Source organism: Eurytemora carolleeae, unplaced genomic scaffold (assembly GCF_000591075.1).
Source record: "Eurytemora carolleeae unplaced genomic scaffold, Eaff_2.0 scaffold2124, whole genome shotgun sequence".
Taxonomy (NCBI): Eukaryota; Metazoa; Arthropoda; class Copepoda; order Calanoida; family Temoridae; genus Eurytemora; species Eurytemora carolleeae.
Window position 1 is genome coordinate 1 of NW_019398016.1, and position 16,029 is coordinate 16,029.

General features: G+C 32.6%; 2 protein-coding genes across 2 annotated transcripts; both read left to right on the plus strand.

The window, feature by feature from the left end:
• Nucleotides 1–2,548: 2,548 nt before the first annotated feature.
• LOC111716618 (uncharacterized) lies at nucleotides 2,549–3,488 on the plus strand. The gene is made up of 2 exons (XM_023492090.1): nucleotides 2,549–2,702; nucleotides 3,096–3,488. Exons 1-2 carry the CDS (start codon nucleotides 2,689–2,691, stop codon nucleotides 3,430–3,432), a joined length of 351 nt encoding a protein of 116 aa, XP_023347858.1. The 5' UTR covers nucleotides 2,549–2,688; the 3' UTR covers nucleotides 3,433–3,488.
• Nucleotides 3,489–8,489: 5,001 nt separating this feature from the next.
• Nucleotides 8,490–12,118, plus strand: LOC111716617 (ctenidin-3). Its single transcript, XM_023492088.1, has 5 exons — nucleotides 8,490–8,612; nucleotides 8,998–9,040; nucleotides 10,755–10,815; nucleotides 11,561–11,712; nucleotides 11,997–12,118. The coding sequence occupies exons 1-5, from the start codon at nucleotides 8,580–8,582 to the stop codon at nucleotides 12,056–12,058; spliced, it is 351 nt and encodes a 116-aa protein (XP_023347856.1). The 5' UTR covers nucleotides 8,490–8,579; the 3' UTR covers nucleotides 12,059–12,118.
• The last annotated feature ends 3,911 nt before the right edge of the window (nucleotides 12,119–16,029 follow it).

The following is a 16,029-nucleotide window of genomic DNA, read 5'->3' on the forward strand; positions in this document are numbered from 1 at the left end:
AAAGCGGAATAGGGCAATTTTGCGCGAAATGACTTTTGCGAATGATTGCGCAAATTGTTGTTTTTTCGCGCAAAATTGATGCGCAAAGAAAGAAAAATATTGCGGGTCGTTCCGCAAAAATTGCGCAAAAGTTTTGCGAATGGAAACCCTAGCTTTTTTGGTCTTTAGGAGGGAGAAAATGCGGGAATGGGGGGGGGAAATGGTATAAGGAGACGGGGAAATGCATTATAGAGTCCAGAATTGAGTTTCCCGACTCAATGTTTATGACTTTGGACACCCTACATGGTTCTAATGTACAGTTTTTGAAAAAAAAATTACCGGAAAATGCGGAAAAAATCATAGGAAAAATTATTTTTTTCCCACTTTGGTTTTTGATTAAAAAACTAGATCACAATTCAGGTCTGCATGCAAAAATCAGAGAGAAATCTCCAGTTATAAAGTCAGAAGGCTTCTTTGGCCTTTAGGAGGGGGAAAATGCGGAAAAGGGGGGGGGGAAATGGTATAAGGAGAGCGGGAAATGCATTATAAAATCCAGAATTGAGTTTCCCGACCTAATATTAAAGACTTTAGACACCTATATCAAAAAGTTTATGAAAGAATGCCCGAAAAATGCGGGGAAAATGAGGAGGAAAATTATTTTTTCCCTACTTTGGTGTTTGATTCAAATTCTAGATGACAATTCAGGCCTGCATGCAAAAAATCAGAGAGAAGTCTCTAAAAACGAAGTCAGAAAGCCCCCCCCCCCACCTTTGTTGGAAATGTGGACATTCCCCTTTAAGTGGAAATTTGAGCCGCAGCTTAAATTAAAATGGGGCAAGCCATCAGCTGTTTGACTTGTGTGAAAATTTAGGATGGTCTTCAGGATGGATTTCTCTTTGTTTCACCAGATTTTGTTGATGGAGGTGAAATGAAAAATACGACATTTTTTCTGTAAGATCCAAGAAACTGTGAAATAAATGTCGCTTTGCTACTTTCTTTAACTTAAGAAATTTTGTAATTTGCAATTCTTTCAACTTATCTGTCTTTAACAAATATTACGGACACTTTCTTGAAAATTACAAATTCTACTATTTTCTAGTTCCTATATGTAGGTGTGTCTTTTTCATCAAATTCACAAAAAAAGATTAAGAGGCGTATCTACAAAGAATGATTTTTCAAAGTCTTCAAAAACGTGGTTCACTACATCTGTAAACTTGTTTCTTTCTTTGGAAAATCGTTTAATATTTCTTTAAAACGCTTTATGCAAGGCATTAGCTTAAGTTCATGATATTTGTGAGTTTTTTGGATTATTCCATTTAAAGAATAGCTATAGAAGTCTAGGTCAAAAAGGCAACCCAAGAGGACGCAAAAGGGCCTTCATATCGCTAGGTTTCAAAACTGCATAGATAGCATGGTGATACCTATGGCTAAGCGTTTCCCTATTTTTTAAATCGTTCATTCCCTGCTCATGATCCACAATATTACATTTTTAGTTCAACCACCATACATTGACAGTCACTCCCTTTAATGGTGAAAAATCGTTAACAATAAAGAACAATAACGAGTTTGATCGTTCCTTGTTCTAACAAAAATGGCCTTCTGAAAAATAAGTCCATTACTTTATATTATTTGAGCTACAGATCTAAAACTTAGGGCCTTCTGAAAAATAAGTCCATTACTTTATATTATTTGAGCTACAGATCTAAAACTTAATTGAAAAGCCCTTGAATTAAAAATTATGCAGTTCGCAGTCATGCGTTTGTTGTGTATTCTGAACCAATAGAAATAGTATGGCGGTAAAATCTATTTTTCTATCTATCTCATTATCCAATTAGAGTTATGAATCCTTAAATCGGCGCTGACAGCAAATGGAAAAATTTACTTCTACTGAAACTCTATTGCAGTGTATATCATTTAAATCTGTGTCATTCCCCAGAGAGACTGTCATACATCATTTTAGTGAACCTCCATTTATAAACATGATTTAGGAGACAACGTGGTCCAAGGATATCCTCTATATTTATAGACATGATTTAGGAGACAACGTGGTCCAAGGATATCCTTGTGATATTGAATTACCAATTAAATGTGGTCTTGGAAAGTTTAAACAATTTTATGGTTTAACAGATCTCTACCGGTACCACATACATCTTGCCAACCTACATTTGTTGCACTAAAAGCGATGAGTCCAATTTACACTGGGTAGTCTAGACTGGGTAGTACGAGTGAATGCATGTACAGCCACAACTAAACTAGACTGGTCGGTAAATTTGTGTACGGGGTTAGGATAATACAACGGCTCTGTCTGCGTTTAAGATAACAATGTAAAAGCACGTAACTAGGGTTTCGTTATAAGAACGTTTTAAATACCTTCTTTTCTATTTCAATTTTGGTTTTTGAGTCTAGCATTTATCCTGTATTATAATCATCTGTAGTCACAGCTTTACTTAAAAACATTTTTCAGAATACCGATGAGATAAAATATTAGAAGTAATTTTATTATGACCATTGAATGAAGGTTATACAACGGTCATTCTTGACAAAGACAATTTCTTATTCATTACTTAATTCTCTTGTTAATTGGAACACCCTGTACTGCATAATTTTGTTATTCATATAACTAATTTATTTTGATACAGTGATACAGAAATTGTAGTATTGTGGGGACCTGTTGGAGAAGGTGCGGCACGAAGTGAGATTTTACCAAGCATGAAACAAGCCAGGTAGAATATCTTTATAACTTTCACCCCTTACACATCATTAAACAAAAACAAAATAATGTAATAAAATTTTCTTTTTAATAGAATTCGGAAATTACATTTTTGGTCCGAGAATTTTCAGTGTGGAAGATGACGTCGTTTTTTTTTAGCTTGAAAAGTCTTTAATCCTGTCAATTATCCCTTATTTCTAATGTCATGCTTGTACAAAAACCAAGAATAAAAATAATCAGCTTTTAAAAAACAAAAAAACATGAATTTCTAATAAAAAATTATTCAAACATAGCTTTCAAGGGTACTACGATGAATCTGACATGCCACTCTATTTTTAATCGACAAAAAGACTGATCAAAAGACTGATGAAATGTATTTTTAGGATAAAAACATGATATTGTTTAGAATTGCCCTCGGATGTGGTTTTGCCAACAATCGTCTGTATGTAGTCGGAGGATATCCAATGCCAGGGGATACTGGATTTTCCTCAGAAATCTACGAATTTGGTGCTCAGGAGTGGCGTGAGCTGCCTACGAAATTACTGAAACCCAGGATAAACCCTGGTATCTTTTTATACAAAGGTCTAATGACACTCTTTGGAGGTAGCGATATTGAAATTGCCACCCTTGATGCAGAAGAGACGAAATGGGAATATACTGGTGCTAAAGTTTCTAAACATTTCATCAGTTGGTCTTTTCATCAGGCCTTGTCAAATGCTAAAATGATTTCACTTTTATGCTGAATATATTAGAAATATTTGCAAACTGCACTGTTTTGAAATTAAGTTTAAAATTTGTTTAATAAGCACGACAAACACATTAAATAAAATTTTCCTCCAGAATTTGAAACAAAAATGAAACAAGCACGACCAGCACATTAAATAAAATTTCCCCCCAGAGTTTATAACAAAAATGGATTTTAAAATGCATTGCTTAAAATTGTTTTAAACCAGCAGTCATAAATATAATTCTGAAATAGAACTTAAAGCAAATCAAAATAATCTGTCATAATGTTGTATTTTATATATTTCAAAATGTTTTAATCAAATAAATAATTAACAAAATTGTTCAATATTTTTTTGTGAAAAAAAGAGAATTATTCATATACCTTCCCTGGGGTCATGTGAGGACCCACAAACAAATTCGGGCTGGATTGGTTCACCTGTTTTGATGTTTATTGGTTGCAAACAAACAGATTACACTCCACTAAGCCCACTATATCTTCGGTCAGTGTACTGTACATGAATGCAGTACACAGTGCAGGGTGTCCCACAAAACACGACAGCAGCAAGATGAATTGAAGGTTGTCTTTAATCCTTGAAAAAATGTGTGGCATTTATGAGTAAATCTAATCTTAGAAGTAAAATTCTATAGTTAATCTATATATAAATTTGGCTTGTCTGTTTTTGTTTGTTTGTTTGTTTGTATCCAATAAACGTCAAAACGGCTGAACCGATCGGGCCCAAATTTTTTGTGGGACATCTAGGGACCCCAGGGAAGGTTCATGAATGATCAAAATTTCAAATATTTGTCTCCATCAAAATTCGATCTTCATTAAATTTTTGAAGGCTAGTATTCAAAAAATACCACTAGTCTTGGCATTTCCAAAATGTGGTCTGCCTTTTTTTTGCCTTCAATATTACCGGAGATAAGAAGAATTTAGTTCAGATTTCGAAAATTTTGGTAGACCACATTTTGAATTTGTCAGGACTAGACGAATGTTGCAATAATCATGCATGAGAAAGTACGACTGGGTGAGCTCGTTTTTGAAATTTTGAAATTCGTTCAAATTTGTGAAATTTTTCTGAAACAATTTTAAAGAAGCAAAAAAGTATTCTACTAGGAATATTAAGATATGTTTATAAAATATATTTTCACAAAAATCAAAAATGTGCCCTTCAAATGGGGGTTTATATTTAAAAAGTCACTAGTATAAGTGAAAATGAAAATTTTAAATACTTGTTGAATTGGGTATCGTTAGAACCCATATTATTAAGATTGTCAAATTTTTCATTTTCGCTAACACTAGTGAGTTATGAGTTGAAAATTAAAATAAACATTAAAAGAACTGTTTTCAGGAGATTTGATTTTTTTCACAAGGGACTCCCATTCTATTCTCTTTGTGCAGAACCCTCCTTTCTGTTCCATATCTTAGGGACCTTGGAACCTTATCGTGACGTATTTTTTGAACTTCACAGCTTAAAAAATGGAGTCCTTTGAAATGTTGAAATGATGTACAGTGGTATTCAGAAAACAGTGGAATACTGAAGGGCTTCATTCTTCTTTCTTTACTTTTATGGAACTATTGTGCACTTTATCATTCATGCTTTGTCAGCAGTGCTATAAAGTAAACATCGTGCTATAATGTTAGTGACAAGTGATAGTCTTCTTAATTATGGTAAAAATTGCACATTGATTTCACTACAGGGTGTCCCAATAAACATGGGAATTCAGTGACGAATTCGATATCGTCTTTTAAAATAATTCTTTGATTTACTATAGTGATACATACTGAGAGAACTGAGAAAGCTGTAATCTGTAAGATTTTTGTCTGCTTTGTTTACAATTTTTTTGTTTTTGTTTTGACTGCATACGGTTGCTTAATAAAACAAGAAAATTACAGTACATAAACAACAGAGTAAACTTTAGGGTTTATCTTGCGGAGACATTATAGACACATCTTTACAGCCATTTACCGTTTTCATTAAATAAACTCTAGCAGACATAATTATAATATTATGGTTTTAGAAACTAGGTATTACAATGCTAATTCATAACAAAGACGATATCGAATTCGTCACTGAATTCCCATGTTTATTGAAACACACTGTAGACACCTTAGTTACAATTTGTCCCGTTTTGTCGTTTATACACAGTGCAACTTGCTCCGGCTGCCTAAAAGTTGGCCTGGTACTTAAATGAACTGACATTTTTAGGTTTGGTGGCTTAGCACCCTCCCCTCCCCCCCCAGATTCATTTCTCAAACCCCTCTCTGTGTAAATCTTTTTAATGTGTGTATAATGTAAAACTTTAAACACTTTTTCATCTCTGATGATTCAAGAAGTTGTATAGGTCCTAATTAAAGCCTTTTTGTGGGGAACCCTGTAATATTGTGTAGAAAAGAAATATGTTTGTCATGCACAGTCGGTTGCACCTCTCTCTCTCTCTTTCACGTTTCTTTCTGAAACTAGTCTATACCAGTATTTGATTAGTTTTAGTAAAAACGATTGATGATGATATAGCGTTACACGCACAACCTCATGCAAGACAAAATTCTGAACCTTGACTGTACACATTTTTAAAAATAGTATTTTTCAAATTCAATGCTCACATATTTATAACTTTGTCACAGGATTAATTAAAATTTAGAAATTAAGCAAGAAAGAAATTCAATTTATTTCAATCAATAAAATGCATACATTTAAAAACCTATTTTAATCTTGTCGAATTCAAGTTGCTATGTTTAAATGATGAAATCAACTGGTATTTATTCAAGATAAAAAGTATTTAACAAAAAATATATTATTAGTTAAAGTCTTCTGAATTCTTTAAAGAACCGTTTATGACTGAACGAACAAATTTTTCAAAGGTTTTTACTGAAACGGTCGTTTTCTACTAAACGCACGATTTTTTGTAACTAACGATTTTTTCCGACAAACTTTTGAGAGAACTATAGTTTTTTTTTACTAAACGAACGGTTTATTGAAAGAACGATTATACTAAACGAAAAACTGGACGATCGTTAACTGAGAATCGAACGAAATAGACTGAAAACGACCATTTTTTTAAAACGTATAAAATCCCTTTTGTCAAATGATTGTAAAATGAACGAAATGGGTGGTTCACGAACGATAAATGCACAAAATGAAAACGCGCCAATTTCTACGGTAAAGCTCTTTATTTGAAAATAATCACATAACAATTGAAAAATTTCTTTTACTCTATTATAGATGTATCAAGATTTATAAAGTAAATAAATTAAATTTTACTGTCATGAAAAAAGAATGGAAAATAAAATTGAAATAACAATCAAATATTTGATATAAAAGTAAAACGTTTGTAAGGATTTGGGTGTATACCGGGAAGTTTTAAAACTTGACTTTACCAACTTATTTCCTACTTGTTCCAGGGATATTTTTCTTCACAATAATATTTACTACTGCTTGATGGTTTAGTGTGTAATAAACAAAATATACTTTATCATAACTTGTAGTCTATAGCAGGGATAACCTGTATTTAAACTGTATGCTTTGACTAAATAAACAGTATATAGTACCATCTATATTCCTAGCTTATAGGGAGTGAACCTAGTATAGTTATCAGCTATTCATAGACTCTAGAGAGTAAACTCAGGATAAGATATAGACTGTAGTAGGAAGGAAGTTGCTGTGTTTTTAGACTCTGAGGTCTTGCAATTTAGAGTTTGGAAGATTAGAGTTTGAGGCGATTCCTGTCCTAAGATTTACTGAGTTTTGTTCACTACTGAAGTTACTTTGAGTTTGCCTAAGTTGAGATATTTTCTGGCTGGCTTTTCCTTTTGAGCTCATTTCTGATTAAGGTACTGTTCTTGGTATTAGAGAAGAGTCCCTATATTTTACGTTAACAAAATATAAGTTGCGCAATTATCAAGATTTATCTCATTTTTAAACCCTATAATTGTAGTTTACAGACTGCAAACTTCAAATCTCTCTTATATCATTTTTGCACAGGTTTAATCTAAAAATTTTCCATCCAATGCAAACCAGGGGTTTTAAGATTGGGGTAAAAATAAAATCAGGATGATTAAATTAAAAAGTAGAATTTAAATGTTAAATGAAAGAATACCTGTTACTTTTTAAGATAATCTCTTTCTCCAGCTCAACGTTTGTTTGACACCCCTGTTGGAAAAACCAGAGCAATGATTTACGTCGGGTGCTTAAACATACTTTTACAATAGGAAGGAGAAATAGTAGAGATGAGCCTTGTTGACGTTGTGGTAAACTAAGAAATTTTTAAGAACAATCGAAATTTTATGTGAAAGATGGAGTGTTTAGGAAAAAGAACGAATGATGGATTAAAAACTTATACAGTTGTTCGAAGGAAATAAAAAAAAAGATTTTTTTAAACTGAACAAACAAATGTTATTAAAGATTTAAAAAAACTATTGTTTAAAAAATAAACGAACAGATGTTTTTAACAAACTTTAAAAACGATACGGTGGTAGCTGATTTTATCGATGTAATGAAGACGAAATTCGATTTTAATTTTGATTTATCAAGCTTTTAAACAGCATGGATACACAAAAACATGGAAATCAAGAGAAGCTTCTCTTTATTTAATTGCTTGTAAACTTGTAATTCGAAAAAAGCTTGTCATCAATTAAAACTTAAAGTCGTCTTCATAATATTGCTATATGCACCATAGTAAATACCATGTTTATTAAACAAACAATTTTACTGAACGATCTTTCAATGAGTAAATGAATGAAATAGATTGAAAATGAACGATACTTAATAAAGAACGAACGAAATCAATTTTTTAACTATCGAAAAAAACTAACAAACTGGGTTTTTAACGAACTATTAAAGAATGAAAAAAGCCGACGGCGCTCATCTCTAAGAGAGAGAGCGAAGCCCCCGGGAGAAGGGCACCTAAAGAACCGAAGGGCATTAGCATCAAAGAAAACAAATAGTCATGGCGCATACGATAAAAAATATAATTATTAAATTTTTGAAATTTAGATTTAAATCAAGAAAACAATAAATTTTAATTTCAGAAAAATTTAGTTAATATTTTTGTTGTGTTGGAAAAAGCGCGTTATCAAGTTGAGAAATTTACGCGGGATTTCCAAGAGAAAGCGCAGATATAAGGCGGGAGTTGCGTGTAAGATCCTCACTCTACTCTCTACAAGATGCGTTCTCATGGTTCAGTCTCCTTTGTCTTGGTAAGTTTTTGTACAGTACGAATAGTCAAGAACACTTGTTACTAATTGTTGAAACTTTTCGGAGAGAAATATTTTTTAAGAGTTTTCTTAAAATTAAATTGAATTTTTGTCACAAACTCAAATGTTTTTTTTCTTCAAACTTTGAATATTTGATCTGACAGAGTTTATAGTTTGAATTATGTCTACGAAATCGGGTTAAAACATATTGTGGTTAGAAAATCCGAGTATGTGGCTAAAACTCAATTCCTTTCGAGGGATCATTTTAAAATTAAAAAAGGCGCTAATTGCACTCTGGGCCCTGCCAACCTTTCCTTAAAATGACATTTTTAGTTTCATTTTTTTAATTGTAAAATTTTATAAATAATTTAAGAGAAATGTTTTTTAGGCTTCTGCCATCATTGCCCTCTGCATTTCTATGAGCTATGCAGGTATACATGTACATTGTACTTGTAGTACAGTACATGCACATTGTACTTTACACAGTTGTACAGCTGATTTACAGTTTGTATTTTACTGTGAGCATTCCACATTGCAAAATAGATATTGTACAGATTTTTAATATTTAAAAAGTGTAAAACCACCATTTTGTTGTAATGTCACCGTACTGCATGCGTTGAACGCTTATTTTTCTTCTATGTTCTGTGGAGAGAAAAGAAACGAAGAGAGCTTACCTCAAATGTACACAACCGACCTCCCTATTAATTAATTTATAGAGGGTCTGTTGTGTACATCAGGATATTTTTACGTATCTAACACTTGTTTATGGTAAATAGAGTGATCGTGTTTCTAGTGGGGATTTTGTGGAATTGATACATTTTTAGGTTTTATTTCTTTATATAAAGAGAATTCGAGAATGTTGATTGCAAATATTTGACAATTTTCAAATTTGTAGGTTTTAAATTCATTATCTAAAGGTTTTGTCAAAAATATTAAGTTTCTACAGTGAAACCCTTAATAACGAATACATCGAAGGACTTCATCAAATGTCGTATTCTTCACTTTCTGATAATGGAATGTTGCAGATATTTAGTTAAAACTGTTCCCGCATATTCATGTCTATTTATTTATTTTCGCAAATACTGAAATTTACGAAATATAAAACTCCTTGAAAAATTGTCAAGACGACATTTGATAAATTCTTCCGATGTATTCGTTATTAAGGGTTTCATTGTGGGACATGCCTTAAGCTTAACCTTAATATCCTTCTTAATTTTATTTCAAAATTTTTTATCTTTTCTTCTCTTCAACTCATTATCATAAACATGACAGTGTATCCAGGGTTAACCACAAAAGATGAAACAATGATGACGACCTGGAGCTCTTAAACATAAACAACAATCTAAAGGTTGAATTTAGTTTTTGTGTGAAATATGTGGGTATTGTCATAAACACACAGTAATCATAAGAAAGATGCAAAAATATTATCTCATTCATGTTCAAATAAAATAAACTTATTAGTTTTTTGACGATTGCTAGTTTTTTTCTTTCTTCAGCCTACAAAAATGCTATATTGAAACGAATTTCTGAATAACCTTCTTTATGAGTTAAAAGGTCTAGATGCATGCACAGTGTTTTGGTCTTTTGAAAAAACTCACATTTTTACAAGAAATATCATTTGTGCTTTTTTTACTGTGCATATTTGGTCATACTTTTATTAAGAAAAACAAACAACTGAACTTGAATGTACTGCAGTATACAATCCTGTGTTTACAATCCATATTAAGTGTCTCTCTAACTATCTACATAAATATTCAATTATCTACATTTTACCACCCCCAAGAAATACGATCAATCTATATACAAGTGTACAGTGTATACGTAAACATATCGTGATGTATACAACCGACCTCCCTATCAATTAATTAATAGGGAGGTCGGTTGTGTTCATCTGAGAGAAGCTTTTTCTTTTTATTTCCTTTCTCTTTGGGAAAAACTCATAGAATTATGTACTGTCAAAAATGTTCAAAACGTAGTTAACTTTTATTTTCCCCTTGGACTTCTTGTTCTAACATTTTTCTTCGAATGATTTTTTTCAAGGGATCTTGATTAATTCCAAGACTTGATTAGATGGATTTTATTTATACTGGCAGACATTATTTTCTGTAGTAATATTTATTTATTCACAACTCATTTACATTCTAGGATCTTCACCCTTCGCTTCCATTCATCACGTGACAAGAAGAGATGCAGAGCCTATTGCAGAGTAAGTTTAGTATTGCAGAGTAAGTTTAGTATTGCAGTTTAAGTCTAGTATTGCAGAGTAAGTTTAGTAATGAAAAGTAAGCTTAGTATTGTTTAGAATTGCAGAGTAAGTTGATTAATGCAGAGTAAGTTGATTAATGCAGAGTAAGTTGATCAATGCAGAGTAAGTTTAGTATTGCAGTGAAAGTTTGGTATTGCAGTGTAAGTTTAATATTGTAGAGTAAGTCTTTTGTGGCAGAGTAAGTTTAATATTGCAGAGTAAGTTTGGTATTGCAGAGTAAGTTTAGTATTGTAGAGTAAGTCTTTTGTGGCAGAGTAAGTTTAATATTGCAGAGTAAGTTTAGTATTGCAGAGTAAGTTTAGTATTGTAGAGTAAGTTTAGTATGGCAGAGTAAATTTAATATTGTCTTTTTATTTAATGCAGGGTGTACATTGGAATTTCGTGACGAGTTCCATTTCGTCTTTGTTTTACGCGTAAATTTTATAGTACTGTTCAAGTTTATTTCATTGGAAGTTTTTTTAATGTTTAACATCTTAGTTTTAAACGGTGCAGTTGTTAATCGGTCAAATCGTTCTACTGTGAAGGGTCACTTGAAAATTGCTCAAACCAGTCAGAAAATGGCCAAGGTTTTTTCAAATGCACATAAAATTCTGAACAATGAGAGTCAATTTTGTGAACTATTGCACTCATATCTTGCACTTTGAGAATATGTTGAAAATAAATATAATAAAATCAATTTTTTTAGTCCCCATAGATATGGTGGATACGGAGGGAGATATGGAGGTGGATACGGAGGCGGATACGGAGGCGGATATGGTGGCGGTTATAACAACTACGGAGGCGGATATGGTGGTGGATTCGGCGGGGGTCGTGGGGGCGGTATTGGTAGTGCCATAGGTACAATTTTCTTTTATTTAAAAGGAGGCGTGCTGCGCCACAACCTGCCTGGGGGCGAGCGCAAGAATGATTTTAAAGATGTATTTTGCGCTCTTGCTTAGAAATTATACACCATACAAATATCTCAAAGGTCTCACATTATCTCTAAATCTTTTTCTACAAAACTCCACTCTCAACTCAACTACCATGTCTAGACAGACTCTCCCTTTATTTCATCTTCAATTTGATGATTATTCTCTTTAACTATGTATGATATATGTATGTATGATATATAATATTTTCAGCTCCTTATCTGGTTGGTAAAGTGGCCGGACTTGCTGTTGGGAGTTTAATTGGCCGTGGATAAAATTGTATTTTTTATACTTTGTAAACAGTTAGTCTGAATAAATATCAAATATGTGGAAAATTATTTCTTTTTGGTTTTAAGGAACTGTTCTCATAATTTGACTCTCCATTTAAAAAGGAGGAGGATGCCCGATTCACAACGGTACCTTTGAAGCATGGCTTAATTTTATCAATAATGTGGAAGATAACGTCGTATTTCTATCTTAAAACAATGCAGTTTGTAAACAGTTAGTCTGTATAAATATAAAATTTTATGTAATTTTAAGTAATTTTAAGCGACCCTCCAGATAAAAAGGTGCATATACCTTTTTACTCTAGAAATATATCATCATAGTCAAAGTCAAATTTGATGTTTTATAAAAATCCTATTTGATTGATAGTGCAGTAGGATCTAAATCTTATATTATTGATAGTGCAGTAGGATCTAAATCTTATATTATTGATAGTGCAGTAGGATCTAAATCCTATATTATTGATAGTACAGTAGGATCTAAATCTTATTTGATTGATAGTGCAGCAGGATCTAAATCTTATATTATTGATAGTGCAGTAGGATCGACATCTTATATGATTGATAGTGCAGCAGGATCGAAATCCTTTATGATTGATAGTGCAGTAGGATCGAAATCTTATATTATTGATAGTGCAGNGATTGATAGTGCAGTAGGATCGAAATCCTATATGATTGATAGTGCAGTAGGATCTAAATCTTATTTGATTGATAGTGCAGTAGGATCGAAATCTTATATGATTGATAGTGCAGTAGAATCAAAATCCTATATGGTTGATAGTGCAGCAGGATCGAAATCCTATATGATTGATAGTGCAGCAGGATCGAAATCCTATATGATTGATAGTGCAGTAGGATCGAAATCCTATATGATTGATAGTGCAGTAGGATCGAAATTTTAAATATGCTTTCTCAGTAAAGAACTATTGAGAATGAAAAGACACAAATGTTTCGAATTTCCGAAATGTTACGAAATAAATTGGCTTTCTTATAATTTTACGTAAAATCAAAAATGGAGGAGCTACGAGATCACAAAGTCGTACCAGTAATGTCACAAAAGTTTGACCTTCTTTTGTCTTGTTAGCAGTGTGCTAACTTAAGAGCTATAAGGAAGAAAATTGATTTAAAGTTTTAATATTTTAATATGAAACCGAATTCTTTTGACATTCTCTTACAGGGCAATTATATCGAAACTAGATGAGCTAAAGGGTCATAAAGTCGTACCAGGGATTTTACCTGAATATTTTCTTGTTCTAAATTGAAGTGAGCCTACTCTGGTATTAAAGCTATTCAAATGCGAAACCAATCTGAAAATGATTATATCCCACAGGAGCCTAAGAATCTCAGGTTTGCTCCTACTACAATTTTTAATTTTTATTTTGCATTTTGAATAAATATCATTGATAATATTATTAGATATAGTCCGTTTAGTCCGTATAACGTCACCAGAACTTCAGCCAATGACAGTGTAGTGTTGTTGTCACGTGATACAGACGGAAATCACGTGACCAGTATACTGCACTGCCATTGGCTGAAGTCCAGGTGACGTAATAGGGACTATAAGGATTACAGACTACATGAAATAATATTATCAATTATATCTATTAAAAATTAAAAATAAAAATTAAATAATCATATCAGGAGCAAACCTGAGATTCTCAGGTTTCTGTAGGATCAATTCTTTTCAGATTGGTTACGTATTTGCTGAATATGATTTGACACAGTTTTATATAAATTTCTCGAGACAGTAAAATCAGATAGATGTCTTATATGTATCGTTCAACGCCTCAGATTCTTGGGTTTCATCCTTTTCATCCTTTTCCCCATTTTCATTTTTCCTTTACAATCCCTTTAGCTGGATAAAAATTCCCATCTCTATGTTCTCTGAAATCCAAAATTGTAAACTTAAAACGGCAACATCATAGAAGAATAATCAAATTATTGAAAGTCAAATTTTATTTACTTCAATATTAACTTTCTCCAAAACTGCTTAACACTATCTCTGCTGGGGTACTTGAAAACCAGGATATGCTGAGGGGGGGTCAATTTGACTCCCCCATTTCTAATTCCCATGTTTGATGTCCAAATATGACAAATGATACATTATTAGAAAGCTCTTGTGCTCTACTTTATGAATCTGCAAAAAAATTTGCAAATTTTCAAAAATTGAATTTTTTATCGCAAAATCCAGTTACATAGTAAAAATGTTTGCAAAAAAAATTTTCCAAAAAATGAAAAATTATACATTTTTGAAAAGCCCTTGACCATGCCATTTCAAATATGCCAAAAAATTTGTAAAATTCTAAGTAACCTAATTTTTAATCAAGAAAAACTAAAAATGTGCAAATTTCCTTTGACAGGTTGTTTGCGAAAAATTTGCTGTTTTTTTCGCAAAGCTTGTGCAAATCGTTTCCTTATGTCAAAGGCTTTCCAAAAAGCTAAATTTTATCAAAATCTGACAAGTGAAAGTGGGTCAAAACAAAGATTTAGTTTGTTACAGGAAAAAGCAGTCATTCAGGCAGTGTGCCTGAGGACTCAGGCAGTTAGTATTAAAGCCCGGTTTTAGGCCTAAAGGGAGGGCTTTGGGTATGTAGGAAAAGTTTGAAAATTTTAACAGCCTCAAACCAATACTTTTTCAGTTATGTAAAAAAAACAACAGGGAGGGGGTCAAATTGACCCCCTCCCCCCAGCAGGAATAGGGTTAATATCCCTCAAAATCAATGTTTTTACTTGTTAACATTTACTAGAATTGAATTTACCTTTCTAAAAATTTTAATTGCAAACAAAATATTAAATTCAGTGTATAGAATCTAAGTTTGTTTTCTCGAGATTTATAAATGAACATTAGTGATAGGAGATAATATACAGTGCACGTGGATTTAACGCGTTCTGTCAATATTTCAGAAAGCCGTGACTTTTGATCACAATTTGACCCCTTATACATAATTTTAAAGCCTTTTGTCTTAAATATTTTTTTGTTGGCATAAAAAATCTGTAAGTTTAAAGAGTCTTGAATTATAGACGAAAACGCGTTTGATTTCAAATAAAAGAAACCGAATGCTTCTCTCTCTGGTTAGTTCGGGGTGAGTGGTAACATGACATGTCTGATTTACAAGGGTACCTGCTTTAACCTTTATCCATGATTAAGGATTAGTAAGATATCCGAATCTTAGCTTTTAATTGATTATTATCATTCGTGCATTCTTTTTAAAAAGTTACTTATTGATTTATGATGCAAAGACAAGGTGTGGAACTGTTAGAATTTGATACTTCAACAAAAATAAACAACAATTTTTTTTCTTCATTTTTATCAGATAAAGGTTTAAAAGATACCACTGTGAATTACGCTTACTGTCCCTTTAAAGGGACAGACCGGCAATGTAAGGTAGTTAAACTGAGTATGCTGGGCTGTTGCAAAGTACGATTTTGAACGTCGACTTTGCGCTCAAACTCATGATTTACAGATCTTTAAAAAGTTTTATATGTCTCAAATGAATCCTAAAGAATTTGCATACTCAGTTTAACTTCCTTACATAGCCGGTCTGTCCCTAAAAGCCGCCTCTAATTGTGCCGGTCAGGACTTTTCTAAGCTAAAAGATACAATTGGTCATGTGTGGGTTTGTTAGGTAACAAACCGAAGTTCCATTGAACCTTGATGCCGGAAAACAAAGAGAAGAGAGAAATTTAGGATAAAATATGATATAGTTTGATTAAATCATCCATTTTTCTAATCTACCTCCCCCCCCCTTTTTCAGTCTAGGGCCTACGCCCTCTCCCTCGATGCTACCGCCAACATACCTCCCCCCCCCCCAACAGGAGGGGATTCACCGCTAAAATTGAACCTTTCAAACAAGTTTTTTTTCTCATTTCAGGCATTCGGCTAGAACAAGATATACTGGATATTTCTATCTGTCTGTCTATCTATCAATCTATCAACCTATCAATCTATCTATCTATCTATC

Bases quoted from the DNA above. Each gene is read 5' to 3' on its own strand.
- LOC111716617 (XM_023492088.1), top strand. From the start codon at position 8,580: ATGCGTTCTCATGGTTCAGTCTCCTTTGTCTTG. The intron at 9,041-10,754 runs GTATACATGTAC...TTTACATTCTAG, and splicing joins CATTTCTATGAGCTATGCAG to GATCTTCACCCTTCGCTTCC. The intron at 10,816-11,560 runs GTAAGTTTAGTA...CAATTTTTTTAG, and splicing joins GATGCAGAGCCTATTGCAGA to TCCCCATAGATATGGTGGAT.